The sequence below is a fragment of the Dendrobates tinctorius genome, unplaced genomic scaffold, assembly GCF_039654945.1.
Source record: "Dendrobates tinctorius isolate UK_male_01 unplaced genomic scaffold, ASM3965494v1 ptg000059l, whole genome shotgun sequence".
In the NCBI taxonomy this organism is placed as follows: Eukaryota; Metazoa; Chordata; class Amphibia; order Anura; family Dendrobatidae; genus Dendrobates; species Dendrobates tinctorius.
Genome location: NW_027361727.1, coordinates 10,484,820 through 10,502,912, shown reverse-complemented (window position 1 = coordinate 10,502,912; position 18,093 = coordinate 10,484,820). Strand labels below are relative to the sequence as shown.

The following is an 18,093-nucleotide window of genomic DNA, read 5'->3' as shown; positions in this document are numbered from 1 at the left end:
TCTGAGAATCTCTTTGAATATCACTGACAGGGACCTTTTACATAAGATATGGCTGTCCATACTGGTCAAATTGAACTTATGAAGCCCCATTCATGTGTTAATATCTTGAATCCTTTTTCCATAACAGCAGCTTCAGAGCTGACATCGCTGTGCAGACGTAAATCTGCAGCGCTCTCTACAACTTCCTGGGAGGAATTGATTTAGCTTAGATCAAATATTATGAGTAAAATTGACCCTGTACCATGAATATAAATGCTTATTTAAGAAAAAAAACAACGCATTAAAATTAGATTTTTTTTCATTATCAGGTATTTTCATTTTTTTTTTTTTAGGAATTTTATAGGATGAAAAAATCTTTTATTTCCCCTCTTTAATAAAATTACATCCATTGTACACAGCAGTGTATGTCTATCAGTATAATCTGCCTGTAGTCAGAGCCTGAAATACAGATCAAGTGCACAAAAGTCTCCCATCTTCTAGCGATGACATCCTCCTCCTTACTTCTGCCCTGTTGAGAGCAGAGTAAAGAACTGCAGTGCGCAGGCGCCGGCCCTCTTTGACCTTTCCTGGCTCCTGCGCACTGCAGTACTCTGCTCTTCCTTCAACAGGGCAAATAAAGTACGCCTGCGCAGGAGCCGCGGCAGAAGTAAGGAGGAGCATGTCATCGCTAGAAGATGGGAGGCGCCGGACCGGGCCGCGACACCCATTGGACCGGACCCCTGGGTGATTATAATCTAACTTGTTTTTCTTATCTTTCAGGTTACATCTGAGGCTTATCTACAGCATTACAGAATGCTGTAGATAAGCCCCTGATGGTGGTGGCCGCATCTCATAGGCCAAAAATGGGGTGACAGATTCCCTTTAAAACACCTGTGTCTGTAATGCCAAGGTCATGGGTTGAAGATCTGGGAGACTCACAGAATTTTTTTTTTTTGGAATTGCTTATTATTTTTTACTACTTTTATAGGAACAAAAAATATTTTTTTATTCATCTCAGTATACAGGGACCATAGAAATATATTGTTATATACACAATGTATATCTATAGATATGTATACTCGGCTTCTGGGTTCATTGCCTGCAATATAGAGGTCAAGATAAGCAAATTCTCCTATGAGCAGCATTGTTGTAAAGCAACAGACTACAGACACTGACATGTGAGTTCTGGGGAGACTGATAACAGGAGGGAGAAGAAGCAGCACATGTATGATTTAATTCATGCAGTTGGGACGCCCTCACACCCAGGGCTGTAGGGTACTCGGTACTGGGCCAGGTGGATCTCAATGGGAGTTGTCACGGTAGCTGTGACCTGGCCCGTGGCCCTGGGCGCCCATGGTAAATGTTCAGTGTGAATGAATAAGTCGTGATGCCACCTGTGGTGTTCGGCAATGTAGATGTTAGGCCGACGCTGCAGACAGATCCTCTGGGACAGATGGTGTGGTGCAGCAGTGATGGTATAGCCCTCCACAGGTAGGGCTGCTGTCCCAGGGCAGAGTAGAAATGGTGACACTTAGGTGGTGTAGTGTCAGGCGCAGGGGATGCAGCGGTGCCAGGCAGGTTGACGCAGGAATAAGTGGAGGACACCAGGACATGTAGTTCAAAAGCTTTACTCACAGTCTGTTGCACAAACAGGTGCCTGCTTCTGTGCCGGGTCCTCCGGGTCTGGGACTCCGTCAACCCCCCAGGCCAGATGGAATACTCCTTTCCAACACTCCGCCAACTTGTGCCTTTCTGAACGTCTCCTCTTATAGCGCCTTTAGATGAAGTACTCACAGTACTGAGTTACACTGGAGTTCCTCCTGTCTGATGTTCCTATGAACTCTACTTGTACGGCAGACAGCTGTAGCCTGCTTCGGGGACTCCTTGCTACTAAGTCCCGGCTCACTATCCAGTTGCTGTTGTGCCCACAAGTCTTGTGTTGGAATAAAGTGGTCACTACTTCTATTCCTCCTGTGTCTGCTGCAGGACCATTAGTATCCGTACAACCTCGGGGACCGGGCCCCGACCTTGCGCTTAGAACTTCTAGGAAGGGTTCTCTTCTTCTCACCAACATCCTCTGTTATCTTTTACTCCTCACGTTCCATACTAATCCTTTCCTTCTATGGAGAGTCAGGCTTTCAGTCTATGTTACTCTCTCGTTCTCTCTTTCCCGTGCCAGCAGACCCAGATCACTGGGATCTGCTGCAGCACTTCCATCCATCTATCCCTCTCTCTAGGGATCTTCTCCTCTCTCTCACCAACTACTGACTCACTGACTTAAACTCTTCCCGCTCCTTGAAATGTCATCTAACTCCACCCACCTCCCAGCACGTTTTGTGTTCCAAGCAGGGAGCCACCAAGGGGTGCTATGCTACACTCCAAGCAGGGAGCCGCCGAAGGTGCTTTTCTACACTACTTTGTGGTGTGGGGAGCAGGTGTTGGAGCGTGGTCAGGAGTCTCCACCTTACCTGGATGGTGGGACACCACACCTCAGGAGGAGGTGCAGTACCTCTGTGGCGACTGAGCCTCAGGGGCGCCACACACTCAACAGAGAGAAGCGGCCCACCGAGGAAGAGGAGCGACAGAAGTGATGAAAATGATGGAAAGGTGAGTAGAGAAGCCGGGCGAACAGCTGACAAAGATGGGATGGGACAGTCCTGCCAAATCCAGGGTGGTTGGGCGCAAACGCCTGTATAATTGATTCATGTACAGCGCATTCCAGTTTTATTACTTTGCTGTATTGATCTTACTCTGTGAAAACTGAATTTACCATAAAGCGGCCCTCCTCTCCACCTGAGATATCAATTTTTCCAAAAGGAAATATATATTATATTTTTATCTTTGTACATTTTACTATTTTTGCAATTGTGTTTCATCAATTTATTTGAACAATTAAAAAAATAAATAAATAAATAAAATACTTCCCAAAGGTGGTCCATGAAGACAGCAAAAAACATCCCTACTAAATGACTGATTATACTAGATAACACCAACAACCTATACGGGTTCGGATTCTCTATCTGTTGTTAGTGAAGCCTGTGAAGGTCACTCATATTCTGATCATTGCAATAATACTAAATATTATTTATAGGAAATAAGAATATAGCGGGATACAACCAATAAAATGGCGCCTCACCCCTTACAAGCGACACATTTAACTTCAAAGCGTCATAAGTCATCGCCGGAAGTGACGCATTCGGGTATTTCCGGGCAGGCATTAGATTGACCCCGCCGGGCCACCGTTCTCAATGGTTGTGTACGGAAAATAAAATGAGAGAAGCTCCGCCTCTTCCTGGTCATGTGACTGATGTCCCAGCATTCTGTTCTGTCTTCTGTTTCCGTCACACACAGCTTCGTTCTAGGTCGCAGGTTGGACGGTGGGAACTGAGGAAGCGGCAACGATGTCCCGCGGCTCCATAGAGATCCCTCTCCGGGACACTGACGAGGTGAGGACGGGAGTATAGAGGGGAGGAGCTCACCCCAGTGCTGAACTTCTCACCTGCTCGAGCGGTGCTCCCCCCCCACATCTCCAAATACCAGGAATTAACCCTGTACATCCTGCAGCCATCACGCACTGCCCGGTCCTGTGTTTGTGATGCTGACATTTTTTGCACTTTTTTATTTCTTTCTTTTAGCTCTTTTTATTTAAATTTTAGATGTTTTCCTTTTTTTTTTTCCTGTGCTTCCGTTCTCTGAGACCAGTAACAAAGTTTTTTCCCCGTGGGCTGCGCCGGGTGACCTTTTATTGGCTCCAGTTTAGGGAACATGTGACATTTTAATTGTTTTTTTTTTTGGGAGGGGGGAGGTTCAGTGATTAAAAAAACCAGACAAATTCTACATCTCTGTATAGGTTGAGGCCCTCCCTACCGGTCAATTTTTACAAGGATTATTTTTTTTTTTTGAGCTTGTAGATACCATTTAGTAAAAAATCTTCCCCACGTTACGGCCACTATAATACGCTGTGGATTTTATGCCTGTAAGATTGGCCGCTCATCCGCTGTGGGTGACCATAACTGAAGTCACAAGCAACGGCTTCATTTCCTATAAGGAAAGTGGATGTACTCTTAAAGGGGTTGTCCACTACCTAAATATTAAAATAATGGGTCAATGGGAGTGCTTTAAAAAAAAAAAAAACCCATACACTCTCCTCTCATACCCTTCATGGAACGTCTGGCTTTCTGTTCTGGAGGGCAACCAAGCATTAGTCACTTTGGTGTGGGCTGGAAGAAGCAGTCTCATATTGATCTCTTCCACCGTGGATGGAGTGTCACCGCTGCAGCCAGTCGGTGGCAACCTGAAGCTTCCCCGGAAGAGGAAAGTAAGAGACTGTCAGGGAATGCTTTACGCACTATGGGGTAGCACCTGGGGTTTGAGTATTTATTTTTTTTTAATGCTAGTGGACAACCTTGTATTATTGCACCATAAAACAATTGTATACTTGTCTCCCAAACTGTTGTTGTTCTTCTGATCCTAACTTGGGCAATATCTCGTTACCTCATCAGCCAATAAAAGACAATTTTGTCCAACTGGAAGAACAAGGTTTCTTCCACACTGACATCAATGTAAAAGATGCAGACGATCAGTGGTCACAGATCAGTTGCATCGGTTACGTGACATTGTCTATAGACCGGCGCAGGGGACATTGCGAAGATCAGAGGAACGATGCAGGTCTGGAAGATGATTTGTGCGGCGTCCTGTAGCCATTGATTTTCACATCACCCTGGGCCTAATACCTTTGTTAGAGGTTTTGACTGGTAGGTATCCCACCCGTTACTGAAATGAAGGGGGCACAAGTGCACATGTGAGGTCTGTGCCCCTTCATTTCTGATCTGCTCTGTTCAGGGGCACAGACGGAGATCATTTATAGGTTTTGTTCACATGTATGATGACATTGATTTTTCCATCTGGATTTATGGGCACGAGATCTGCAGAATAATATATCTGCTGGGAAATGGACATGCAGCACTGATAATGACGGCATGCACCCCCCACACTCTGATAAGTCCCACAGCCTCATGTCATTGTATCTCACCTGTATATAAATGGCTGTTTTACGTTCTTTCCTCCCTGCAGGTCATCGAGCTCGACTTCGATCAGTTACCGGAGGGGGATGAGGTGATCAGTATCCTGAAGCAGGAGCACACCCAGCTGCACATATGGATCGCTTTGGCTGTGAGTATCCAACGCTGCATGGACTGGTGACCTGAGGGTTTCTGGTTACAATATGGCGGCACTATGGTCTGAAGCAATAACCTGGCACCCCAAGTTACAGCGCCACCTGTCCAATTATTCATCAGGAGTGCAAACTATAAAACTACCAGCATGCCCACATTTGCTGGGAGTTGTAGTTTCACAACAGCTGAAAAATAGTGACCACTGGCACTTCACAGTGGCCAGGATACGTCCCTTTAAACTAGTTCAGTGTCAGAGGGAGAAAACCAATGGCCACCAACCCATGTGTCATTAGCCTGTATAACGAGCTGTTACAAGTCCTTCCCACTGGTCACCGACAAAAATATTCAGACGCAGTAAGAACTTTAGGATACAGCGCCGGGTATCAGTTATTTGCCAAAAAAAAAAAAAAAAAAAAAGAACGTGAGCCAATGGCGGACAACTGGAAAAAGAAATCTAGATCTGGTGCCATTTGTACATCACCCATGAAGGTGAATCCCTGAAACCACTGCTATTTCCATACACGAGTCTACTCATCTTGTGAGTGCACCCCTAGTGGCTTATATATATCTCAGGTATCGGATCCATTCATGCATAAGTACAGAGATGTTCCTGACCAGTCATCCACGATACCCTTTTCCCCTCCTTGGCCCTTTTAGGATGTGTGAAAAGATTTTGCCCGTTCTCTACTAATCCCGTTCAGAGAGGAAGCTTTACTTGCGATGCGACATGCATTCTTATTACCGATGTGTCGTCCTCTCCAGCTGGAGTATTTCAAGCAGGGGAAGACAGAAGACTTTGTGAAGCTGCTGGAGGCGGCACGGATAGATGGCAACCTAGACTACCGGGACCATGAGAAAGATCAGATGACTTGTCTGGATACACTGGCAGCCTACTATGTCCAGCAGGCCCGGAAAGAGAAGAATAAAGACAGCAAGAAGGAGCTCATCACCCAGGCCACCCTGCTGTACACAATGGCCGACAAGATCATCATGTACGACCAGGTGAGTGCAGCGTGTCCAGAACCTGAAGTCCTGCACCTTCAGGGCATGCTGGGATTTGTAGTTGAGAACCTGGCCCTGATGTAGTTGCTCGAATGGACCATAGTCTTCACTGGGTGAGTGCTAATGGATCGCTCAGCTCGGGATACTTCATTATGCGTGTATTTTCCAGAACCACTTGCTGGGCAGAGCCTGCTTCTGCCTGCTGGAGGGAGACAAGATGGACCAGGCAGACGCCCAGTTTCACTTCGTTCTCAACCAGTCGCCGAATAACATTCCCGCTCTGCTCGGTAATGTTAACAGATGGCGGCCATGTTAGTTTTACTCATGAGTTTTTTGTTTTTTTCACACTCATTTTTCTTTTATAAATTTTACAGGAAAGGCTTGCATCTCCTTTAACAAGAAGGACTACAGAGGAGCCCTGGCCTACTATAAGAAGGCTCTGCGTACCAACCCCGGCTGCCCCGGTAAGACCACTAGTGTCCCATAGTGAGGAAGATCTATGGTCGGTGTTCTTGTAGGATGGTCAATGTCAGGGCCGCATTGAGAGCAATGAGTGATGGTGCGTCACTGGTCTTAGTTTGCTGTTAAAGAGCTTGTCCACCTTTTTAGCGGACTATTTTTCTTAAATGCATGCATTTTTCCTTATAATAATTTTTATTATTGGGCTTCATTAAAAATCTTGCACCGTTTTCCTTCTGTAGCCTCTGTATTGCATTGTCTGTTGCTGGTTGCAGTATGCGTTAGCAGAGAATCCATCAGTGAGCTCATTCTGACAGTAATGGGAATGTTTATAACTGTCACTTCTTGAGCTCTTAGCTGATTTATGACCACATCAAAGTTGAATACAGCATAACAAAGAGCCTGTAAAAGACAAATGATGCAATATTTTTAATGGAAACCCAATTGCAAAAATAATTTTTTTTTTTTTTGCCTCAAATACATGCATTTAAGGTGAAAAAAAATGTCCCAGGTGTAGATAACCCAAAGCTGAACCTTACAGTACACCCTCCACCACTATGGGCACTAAGACTTTGCTGCAGATGGGGGCACAAAGTCCTCAGTTTTGGTATTTCTTAGATGTGCGTCTGAATCTTGTGTTTCCGCAGCTGGCGTGAGATTAGGAATGGGACACTGTTTTGTAAAACTCAACAAGATGGATAAAGCTCGCTTGGCCTTTGGACGGGCGCTGGACCTGAACCCCAAATGTGTGGGTGCCCTGGTGGGGTTGGCAGTTCTGGAGCTTAACAACAAGGAGGTGAGTGGCGCAAAGTGTCTTATGTATGGACACTAAAGTTGTCCAATATGTCACTCGGGGATGGCTGCCATAAAGATAGAGCTTCACGTTAGGTCCAATTTTGGAGCGTATAATCCACGGCACTTTATGAATATCCATACAATTTCCTTTTGCACGCTTGCCAATATGAATAGTGTCCGGGAGCCGCCTACGCTTGTTTTGTGTAATTGCATTTTCGTATATCAATTTGTAAATTATTATTATTTGTCTATTCTTAACACCGTTATTTCCGGCTGCTGATTATTGATTTGATTTTTTTTTTTCACGTTTGACCACGTTTTGTTGTTGGCGAGCGTTAACCTTCCGCTGCTATCACTAAAATTGATTGTATGAAATCCATTTTTGGGTGGGATATAGGTTGACTTTTTTATAATTTTTTTTTACATTTTCTCTCCCAATCTGTAGCACCGCTAATTAAAAAAAAAAAATCGTGTTTATTTTCCACAGGCCGATTCCATAAAAAATGGCGTCCAGCTGCTGTCGAAAGCGTATACCATTGACCCCAGCAACCCTATGGTGCTCAATCATTTGGCCAATCACTTTTTCTTCAAGAAGGTGAGAATTATTTGTAGTATTTAGTGAAAAGGCGCTATCTTTAGTTTCCTGTTACCAGCTGCGGAGGAGGCCAACAGTCACGTTCTTCAGTAGCACGAATGATGTACAATATCCATAACTCATCGCGTATCTCCAGTGTGGGGGGGGGGGGTGTTTCCGGACATTAAGAAGTGTTTGTGAACGTGACTTGTGTGGTGCAGTATTCTCATGATTTTGGTTAATTCTCCTACAGGATTACAGCAAAGTTCAGCATCTGGCCCTCCATGCGTTTCACAACACTGAAGTGGAAGCCATGCAGGCGGAGAGCTGCTACCAGCTGGCCCGCTCCTTCCACGTGCAGGTATGGGGGCTGCTGTGATGGCTGGGGGGGTTGTTTATCAGGTTTGTGCCATCCCTCACTCGGAGTATGTCTGTTGTCTCAGGAGGATTACGATCAGGCGTTTCAGTACTACTATCAGGCCACACAGTTTGCCGCGGCCTCGTTTGTGCTCCCATTTTTCGGACTGGGGCAGATGTATATTTACCGAGGCGATAAAGAGAATGCAGCTCAGTGCTTCGAAAAGGTGCTAAAGGCCTATCCCAACAACTACGAGACCATGAAGATCCTGGGGTCACTGTACGCTGCCTCCGAGGACCAGGAGAAGAGGGACATTGCAAAGGTGAGGAAGCAGCATGTCCTAGACCGAGACGCTGCACGTTGTCAGGCAACCATACACGTTACACTGTCAGCCGATGGTCTGTGTATGGGGGTCTCTGATGTCGGGGGAGAAAAGTATCCAGTATGTCAGATAGCTGTCGCACAATCTAATGTTCATCCAGCAGTTGTCTAAAATTGATAGCAGTCTTAATCCCAGCTCTGCTATTTTCTTCAGAACATTTATATATAGTATACCCCTCGTACACAGCACCCCTCCATTGTGGCTTCTATAGGGGTCCTCAGCCAGATTCTCTTAGTTCATCAGTCACTGCTTCTCTCTAGAGTCACCTGAAGAAGGTTACTGAGCAGTACCCGGATGATGTGGAGGCATGGATCGAGCTCGCTCAGATCTTGGAGCAGACAGACATCCTGGTAAGGATTATTGTCCATATAGGAAGGTGGAGAGGTAGATAGTCTGTATGTCTGACTGTCTTCCACCATCTTCTCCCACAGAATGCTCTGTCCGCTTACGGCACAGCCACGCGGATCCTACAGGAGAAGGTGCAGGCGGATGTTCCTCCAGAGATCCTGAATAACGTGGGAGCCCTGCACTACCGTCTGGGCAACCTTGGAGAAGCGAAGGTATCTTTTTTTTTTGTTTGTTTTTCTCTTGGTTTTTTTGCACCAAATCTTTCATAAATTTAACACAAAATAATAAACACTCTTTCTGTTTCAACCTTTTTTTTTTTTGTGTGACTTTCTGGCGCAAATTAAAGTGTTCCGCTAAATTTACGCAAACATTTCAAGGGTATATAAAATTATTCCAGGGGGAAACTGAGTTACGTTTGGATCATATATTATGTTTCTTTGTTCACAGAAATACTTCTTGGTTTCCCTGGATCGTGCTAAAGCAGAAGCTGAACATGACGAACATTACTACAGCGCCATCTCCGTCACCACCAACTATAACCTGGCGAGGTTGTATGAGGCGCTGTGCGAGTTTCACGAATCAGAGAAGCTGTACAAGAACATCCTGAGGGAACATCCCAACTATGTGGACTGTGAGTTCCCGATCGCCGTGATCTCACCATTTCTCTTCTTTTCTAATAGGAGTAGAAACTAGCAATGAGCGAACGTGCTGGGATAAGGGATTATCCGAACATGCTCGGGTACTGACGGAGTGACTTCGGCGTGCTCAAAAAATATGTTCGAGTCCCCGCGGCTGCATGTTTCGCGGCTGTTAGATGCAACACATGCAGGGATTACCTGTGTTTTTTTAGACAATCTTTGCATGTGTTGCAGGTGTCGAACATCAGCTAGACATGCAGCTGCTGGGACTCTAACCTATTTTTCGAGCACACTGAAGACGCTCAGCACCTGCACTCAAGGAGCCCCCTCTCAGATTAGATGTTGACTCAGGCATTTAATGGGTTAATTGGTTTTGGTTGGAGCTTTCTTTGCTTTCAGCTACTGCATCGTATACAGCTGACCTCTGCCATACTCGCGCCTTATAGACTTATCGCCAAGTGATGTGGCATCAAGAGGTTACCGTTTTGCACATTTTTTTTCTTTTCTCAGGTTACTTGCGTCTTGGAGCCATGGCAAGAGACAGAGGAAACTTCTACGAGGCTTCAGATTGGTTTAAAGAAGCTCTTCAGATTAACCAGGTAGAGTCCAGTGACCAACCTGCCGAGTACTGGCGGTCAAGACTCGAGACTAGTTATAAACCGGTCTCCATTGCTGCTTTCAGGATCACCCTGACGCTTGGTCCTTGATTGGAAACTTGCACTTGGCCAAACAGGAATGGGGACCCGGACAAAAGAAGTTTGAAAGGATTTTGAAGCAACCATCCACCCAGAATGACACCTATTCTATGCTGGCACTGGGCAACGTGTGGCTGCAGACGCTACACCAACCCACCCGAGATCGGGAAAAGGTAAGTGGGTCATTTGGCCCCCATAGCGCAACCCCACCATAAAATTGGTTTGGGCAAATGGCTTGGATTTTCAGCCTGTTATTTTCCAATACAAACAACCCCCCAACACACACACACACACACCTGCATTTGTCTTTATTAGCAAAGATAAGTTATTCTGTCCCCACAGGAAAAGCGACACCAGGATCGTGCGCTGGCGATCTACAAACAGGTGCTGAGAAATGACTCCAAGAATCTGTATGCAGCAAATGGTATAGGTATGTACCGAGGTTATTGTCTAATACATGAGACTGATCTGATCACAGACGTTATCCCTCTGTTCCCAGATGTTGCTGTGTACATACATAACTGATGCTGAGTTACATCCTGTATTATACCCCAGAGCTGCACTCACTGTTCTGCTGGTGCAGTTACTGTGTACATACATTACATTACTGATCCTGAGTTACATCCTGTATTATACCCCAGAGCTGCACTCACTGTTCTGCTGGTGCAGTTACTTTGTACATACATTACATTACTGATCCTAGTTACATCTTGTATTATACTCCAGAGCTGCACTCACTATTCTGCTGGTGTAGTCACTGTGTACATACATTACATTACTGATCCTGAGTTACATCCTGTATTATACTCCAGAGCTGCACTCACTATTCTGCTGGTGCAGTCACTGTGTACATACATTACTGATCCTGTACTGATCCTGAGTTACATCCTGTATTATACTCCAGAGCTGCACTCACTATTCTGCTGGTGGAGTGTCATTGTAAATTAGAGGATTTAATTGCAGATCTGGTGATTAATTCTGCATCTCAACTGTAGACTGAAGGTCAATGGCGGACGCATGCTTCATTGAAAAGGGAGTCACATATTTACCTTTTTCATGTAAGGGGCCGTGTTGGCGCACAAAGGATACGTGCGAGAAGCCCGTGATGTATTCGCCCAGGTCAGAGAAGCCACCGCCGAGATCAGTGACGTCTGGCTGAACTTGGCCCATATCTACGTGGAGCAGAAGCAGTACATCAGCGCCGTGCAGATGGTAGGCCGAGTCTCTGGGTTTTCCTTCCTGGCTCGTTGTTGTCTGGGCCGCTTCCGATGATTGAGCCGGAGTTCGGAGGTGACCGTTTTGTACTTTGCCTTCCATAGTATGAAAACTGTCTGCGCAAGTTCTACAAGCACCAGAACACTGAGGTCCTGCTCTACTTGGCGCGAGCCTTGTTCAAATGCGGGAAACTGCAGGAATGTAAGCAGATTCTGCTGAAGGTGAGCGCCCGATATGTCCTGTGTGATTTTTGTTCCATTCCTTACTTTACCTTTCATCAGTTTCTATTCACTGTCATTTCTTTGTGTTCGGTGGACCCATGCTGAGCAATTCTAACTAAGGTCGAATTCAGACATCCAAGTCCGGACTGTAGTTTACAGCTCTCTTGACCTGTACTCGGTGTCACGTATGTCTATGTCGCTATTCCATGTCAGGAGACCCACGGTCGGCCGAGGAGTCTGTACCCACATTGTGTTTCTGAATTCGACCTTCATCAGGTGTAGGCCCATGTCAGGACGGGTTTTCGGTTTCTGAATAGAAAGAAGAAAGGTTCCAGACATTGACAGCAAGAATATCTAGAAAGAACAGCCCAAATTTTGAGGAGAAAAATAAGAAAAAATATTTTTTTATAAAATGTTGGTCCATCTTATAATCCATGCGTCTTATTGCTTACCGGGCATGGTGGCTGCGGTGAAGTGGGGTCACTGCTGGAGGAAGCAGGAGTGAGGTGATGATGCAGGCAGTGATGAGGGGGGCTCCGATGTGCTGCTGCATGGGTCTTGTGCTGCTGCGGTGTCCGGTGCTGCTGCTGGGTGTCTCCGGGTGCCCGAATATGCTGGCCGGTGCTGAGGGTGTCTCCGGTGCCCAGCGGTGCTGCGTGGGTGTCTGGCGCTTGCCCGGGGCTCTACTGACATTTTGCGACAGGGCAGAGCCCCGGCACTTCCACTGTTCCCTGTGCGGTGGACTGGACTCCAGGAATATGGCCGCAGATGGTGGTCTCGGGACCAAGATCTGGAGGAAAAATGTGTCTTACAAAGCGAAAAATACGGTACTTTTCTTGATTCCTGACTTGTTCTCCTCTGACCCTGCAGGCTCGTCACGTGGCCCCTAATGACACCGTCCTCATGTTTAATGTGGCTCTGGTGCTGCAGAGGTTGGCGACATCTGTGCTGAAAGACGAGAAAAGCAACCTGAAGGAAGTACTGAATGCTGTGAAAGAGCTGGAACTCGCCCACCGGTGAGAGGAGCATGGGATCTAAGTCTTGAGGGCCACGACCATATTGGCCATGTAGCGTCTGCGAAATCTGACCTTCTGATGTTTCTTCTGCAGATATTTCAATTACTTGAGTAAAGTTGGTGACAAGATGAGGTTTGATTTGGCGCTCGCAGCGTCTGAGGCTAGGTATGTGCTGCAGGGATGGAGAACAACATCTCATGGATGTGGACCGTTGCCTCACTATAACACGTTGTCCACATTGTAGGCAATGCTCTGATCTTCTGAGTCAGGCTCAGTATCACGTGGCTCGAGCTCGCAAGCAGGATGAGGAGGAGAAGGAGCTGCGAGCCAAACAAGAGCAGGAGAAGGAGGTTCTGCGGCAGAAGCTGCTGAAGGAACAGGTGGGTGTCCTTGGCCTCACACAGGATAACAACTAAGAGGGGAGCTGGGGAGGCAGAGGGATGCGGGTGACGGTGAATGATGGGCTTGTTGTGTTGATAAGTTACCGCCTGTTCCCTGATCCATAGCTTTTTTTTTTTTTTTTTTAAAAACTTTCAGGAAGAGAAACGCCTCAAAGAGATCGAGGAGCAAAAGAAACTCTTGGAGCAAAGGGCACAATATGTGGAAAAGACCAAGAACATCCTGCAGTTCACTGGAGAGATGGAGACTCCAAAAGAGAAGAAGCGAGGAGGCGGTGGTGGCGGCCGGGTGAGTCTTGTATGGTGACATCATGCAGGTCCAGATGGCACTTGATGCTGGGCCCGTAGTACGTGATTTATGTGCAGCATTGGGCTCTGTGAAACACGTGCTGTAGGCTCTGGGCCGTGTCGGTCTGGGCTGTGTCGGCCTCTGCTGCACATGTAGTGTAGGGTCTGGGCTGTGTCGGCCTCTGCTGCAGATGTAGTGTAGGCTCTGGGCAGTGTCGGCCTCTGCTGCAGATGTAGTGTAGGCTCTGGGCAGTGTTGGCCTCTGCTGCAGATGTAGTGTAGGCTCTGGGCAGTGTCGGCCTCTGCTGCAGATGTGCTGTAGGCTCTGGGCAGTGTCGGCCTCTGCTGCAGATGTGCTGTAGGCTCTGGGCAGTGTCGGCCTCTGCTGCAGATGTGCTGTAGGCTCTGGGCAGTGTCGGCCTCTGCTGCAGATGTGCTGTAGGCTCTGGGCAGTGTCGGCCTCTGCTGCAGATGTGCTGTAGGCTCTGGGCAGTGTCGGCCTCTGCTGCAGATGTGCTGTAGGCTCTGGGCAGTGTCGGCCTCTGCTGCACATGTGCTGTAGGCTCTGGGCAGTGTCGGCCTCTGCTGCACATGTGCTGTAGGCTCTGGGCAGTGTCGGCCTCTGCTGCACATGTGCTGTAGGCTCTGGGCAGTGTCGGCCTCTGCTGCACATGTGCTGTAGGCTCTGGGCAGTGTCGGCCTCTGCTGCACATGTGCTGTAGGCTCTGGGCAGTGTCGGCCTCTGCTGCACATGTGCTGTAGGCTCTGGGCAGTGTCGGCCTCTGCTGCACATGTGCTGTAGGCTCTGGGCAGTGTCGGCCTCTGCTGCACATGTGCTGTAGGCTCTGGGCAGTGTCGGCCTCTGCTGCACATGTGCTGTAGGCTCTGGGCAGTGTCGGCCTCTGCTGCACATGTGCTGTAGGCTCTGGGCAGTGTCGGCCTCTGCTGCACATGTGCTGTAGGCTCTGGGCAGTGTCGGCCTCTGCTTTATGTGAACTTTAGGTTCTTGGCAGCATTGAACATAAGCTTCATGTTGTTTTTTTTCCCCTTCAGCGATCCAAAAAGAACGGGGAGTTTGAGGAGTTTGTCAATGATGACTCTGATGAGGACCTTCCTCCAAAAAAGCGGAGGAAGAAGAAGGGTGGCGGAAGCAGCAGCGGAGGCGAGCAGGAGGGAGGAGATGATAATGAAGGCGAGAAGAAGAAAAAGCGAAGGAAGAGGTGAGTTCCGCGATGCAGACCCAACCCTCTGTATAGGACATTATGGAGAACATCGGGGGGTCTTCTGGGAAAGCCCTCTGGTCGTCCTTTTTTTTTGTAAGCAAGACAAGCTTCTTAGCAGGCAGATTGGCCTTTCAGACATGTGTAAAAGCTGTGTGACTTCCCCTATGGGTGCAGTATTACCAGTCACTCAGCTTTCTTGCCCCCTCTCTTACCATCAGGCCGCAGAAGTCTGGCGATGGCTCAGATGATGATGAGGAGGAGCAACGTCCCCGTGCCAAAAAGAGACCACCAAAGAAACAGGTAAATAAGACCATCTGCACCCTGCGTCTGCTCTCAGCGCATGCATTGAACATGTCGGCCCCATGGGGTTACGCTGTGCGCCCCTCCGCTTGTATAATAACTTGCTCGCTGTCGTGGCAGCTCTTACCGCAACTTTTTATATCCCTTTCTCAGCCAGCCAAAGTGGAAAGGATGCCGGCCTCCATGAAAGGGAAGATCAAGTCAAAAGCCATGATCTCCTCCAGCGATGACTCTTCAGATGAGGACAAACTTAAAATTGCCGACGAAGGGTAAGAGTAACTTAAATCAGATTTAAAGGGACGCTTCACCTAAAAGTGCTGGTCATGGGGAATCAGTATCAGTGACTGTGACCTGGCTTCATGTACTTGTTTGTTCAGAGTCTGTTTGTTATGGAGACCCTATAACCAGTGCCAGACCTTGCTCAAGTCACACCCAAATCTGCATTCATTGCTGTGGTCAACAGTAACAAAAATTCTTGTTTTATTTTAAGAAACATCCAAAACAGCAACAGCGACTCAGACGTCGACACCCGACCCTCCAAGAAACGCATAATGTCTGACAGCGATTCTGACGGTGGACACAAATCTGGAAGCGATGCGGGCAGCGGCCAAAGATCCCAGCAGTCAGGTGATGACTCTGATGACAACACCTGGGCGCGGAAGAGACCGAGGACAGATTCTGGATCTGATAACGAATCAGTCCAGTCCCCCCGACACAGCAGATCCGGGGGATCTGATAACGAGTCACGTGCCGCTTCCCGGAGTCCAGAGTCAGATAGAGAGTCAGTCAACGAGGGATCTGTCCGAGGATCCGGAAACGAGTCCGAACCAGAAGCATCCAACAACGAAAAGTCCGAGCGCGGATCGGATGATGACAGCGACTAAATGTGAAACTTTCAATGTTTATTGTAAATATTAAAATGTGGAATTTTCTAAAGCCTGGACAAAGGTTTCAGCTGTAAACTTTGCCACTTTTGGCGTTTTGTAAAATCCCAGGGTTATGTCTGACTTGGTGACTGTGACTGTTAATTCAGCAGTTTTCAATCATTCTGTTGCTTTTTTTTTTTTTTTTGTTTTGTTTTTTAGGGATGATCTCTAGAAAGTTAACATTTTGGGATTATCTCAAAGTGCATAATTTTTTTTTCTTTTTAAAGCAAAGATTAACTTCTCAACTCCATTTAATAAGTTAAAAATGTAATGTTGAGTAAGTGCAAGTCTTTAGCCTTTCCTTCATGGTCTCCGTAACTGCATTTATTTATTCGCCTCTGAACCCCGACTTTATTTTATTTTCTACCTTTTTCTGTGTTTTTTTTTTTTATTTTTTTCCACGGATTGAAGAGGCGACTGGGCCTTTCAAGGTCCCAATCTCCCAAAAAACATCAACAGGCGGATCATGGAGTGTGGCCTCCCCGTACCCCCTCCTGCAACCTCCGTGTCTGACTGGGCTCTCATTGGGGGCGACGGATTCCTTTAATGGGTCCGCTCTCCCCACACCGACAACGGATGGGTGCATTTATAAAGCATCTTTGTCCTGGTACTGTAATGTGTTCAGAATTGAGATTCCAGCTTTGTATGTGACTAGGGCATAAAATAATGAAACTCAGGGTAGGAGTTTTACTATTAAAGGATCGTTCTTCATAGATTACACTTCTATTTACTGCTTATTAAGTTTTTCAGCTGCTCTTGAGACATTACCACTTTTGTTTACAGCTTGTTACCTTGGAGACCGACCACCGTTGCGGGTTTGCAAAATATGAGCAGTGGTTACAAAGTTTTCTGTCTGCTTGTGAGCACTTTTTTTTTTTTTTTAAAAGCCAGGATCGCTGGAGTGCAACGTTACCTCCTAATCCCGGCCTCCTTCATTGCAGTGGTTACAAGCTAGACAGCAGGGGTGGTCGGTCTCCTACGCAACAAGCTGTCACAAAAAGTATGAATATCTCAAGAACATCTGCAAATTTTAATCAGATGTAAATTACAAAAGTGCAGACGCCTTGCTGGGAAATAACCTGCCATTAGGATGTATTGGAAGAATTAAAGGGGATAAGCAGTAAATGAACGGAGTCCTATTGAGTTTTATGGACTTGACAGCCCGCCAGTCCCCCACTAATAATACATGGAAAAAAAATGAAATGTCCACATCCATAGGAGGATGCAGTTGTTTTTTTTTTTTTTTTTGCCCCTCTGTGGAAATGTTTTTTAGAACGTTCTCTTCACAATGTATCCCTGTGAAAACTTTATTTAAAGGGAAAAATGTTCTGATTTCCATAAAACTGTAAAAATAATAAATGTGAGAATATTGTGTCACTTTCTATTGGTTTTTGATAAGTGTTCTCAAGTTTCTGGAGAGCTGATAAGGGATGATGGGGATTGTAGTTAATTGACGGGATGGTGTATAATGTAAAATAATAAATTTAGAGGGATCGAATAATACGTAATAACCAATTGAAAATGCTAGATCTTAGTTGTGAAGCTGCAGAATAGTGATTGCAGCTCTGGAGGATGTAACTCAGGATCAGTAATGTATGTACACAGTGACTGCACCAGCAGAATAGTGAGTGCAGCTCTGGAGTATAATACAGGATGTAACTCCGGATCAGTAATGTAATGTATGTACACAGTGACTGCACCAGCAGAATAGTGAGTGCAGCTCTGGAGTATAATACAGGATGTAACTCAGGATCAGTAATGTAATAATAATATTTATTTTTATATAGCGCTAACATATTACGCAGCGCTTTACAGTTTGCACACATTATCATCACTGTCCCCGATGGGGCTCTAAATTCCCTATCAGTATGTCTTTGGAATGTGGGAGGAAACCCACGCAAACACAGGGAGAAAATACAAACTCCTAGCAGATGTTGTCCTTGGTGGGATTCGAACCCAGGACTCCAGCACAGCAAGGCTGCAGTGCTATCCACTGAGCCACCATGCTACCCAGTGACTGCACCAGCAGAATAGTGAGTGCAGCTCTGGGGTATAATACAGGATGTGACTCAGGATCAGTAATGTATGTACACAGTGACTGC

The 18,093-nt window shown here is 46.6% G+C and overlaps 1 protein-coding gene across 1 annotated transcript; it reads left to right on the top strand.

Moving 5' to 3' along the window:
- Window positions 1-3,237: 3,237 nt before the first annotated feature.
- Window positions 3,238-17,363, top strand: CTR9 (CTR9 homolog, Paf1/RNA polymerase II complex component). Its single transcript, XM_073578387.1, has 25 exons — window positions 3,238-3,425; window positions 5,053-5,151; window positions 5,916-6,155; window positions 6,325-6,442; window positions 6,530-6,619; window positions 7,262-7,410; window positions 7,897-8,004; window positions 8,237-8,344; window positions 8,427-8,663; window positions 8,984-9,073; window positions 9,155-9,283; window positions 9,519-9,702; window positions 10,220-10,308; window positions 10,392-10,577; window positions 10,747-10,834; window positions 11,468-11,616; window positions 11,724-11,840; window positions 12,711-12,856; window positions 12,950-13,021; window positions 13,101-13,236; window positions 13,394-13,543; window positions 14,596-14,762; window positions 14,984-15,065; window positions 15,219-15,334; window positions 15,556-17,363. Exons 1-25 carry the CDS (start codon window positions 3,381-3,383, stop codon window positions 15,947-15,949), a joined length of 3,489 nt encoding a protein of 1,162 aa, XP_073434488.1. The 5' UTR covers window positions 3,238-3,380; the 3' UTR covers window positions 15,950-17,363.
- The last annotated feature ends 730 nt before the right edge of the window (window positions 17,364-18,093 follow it).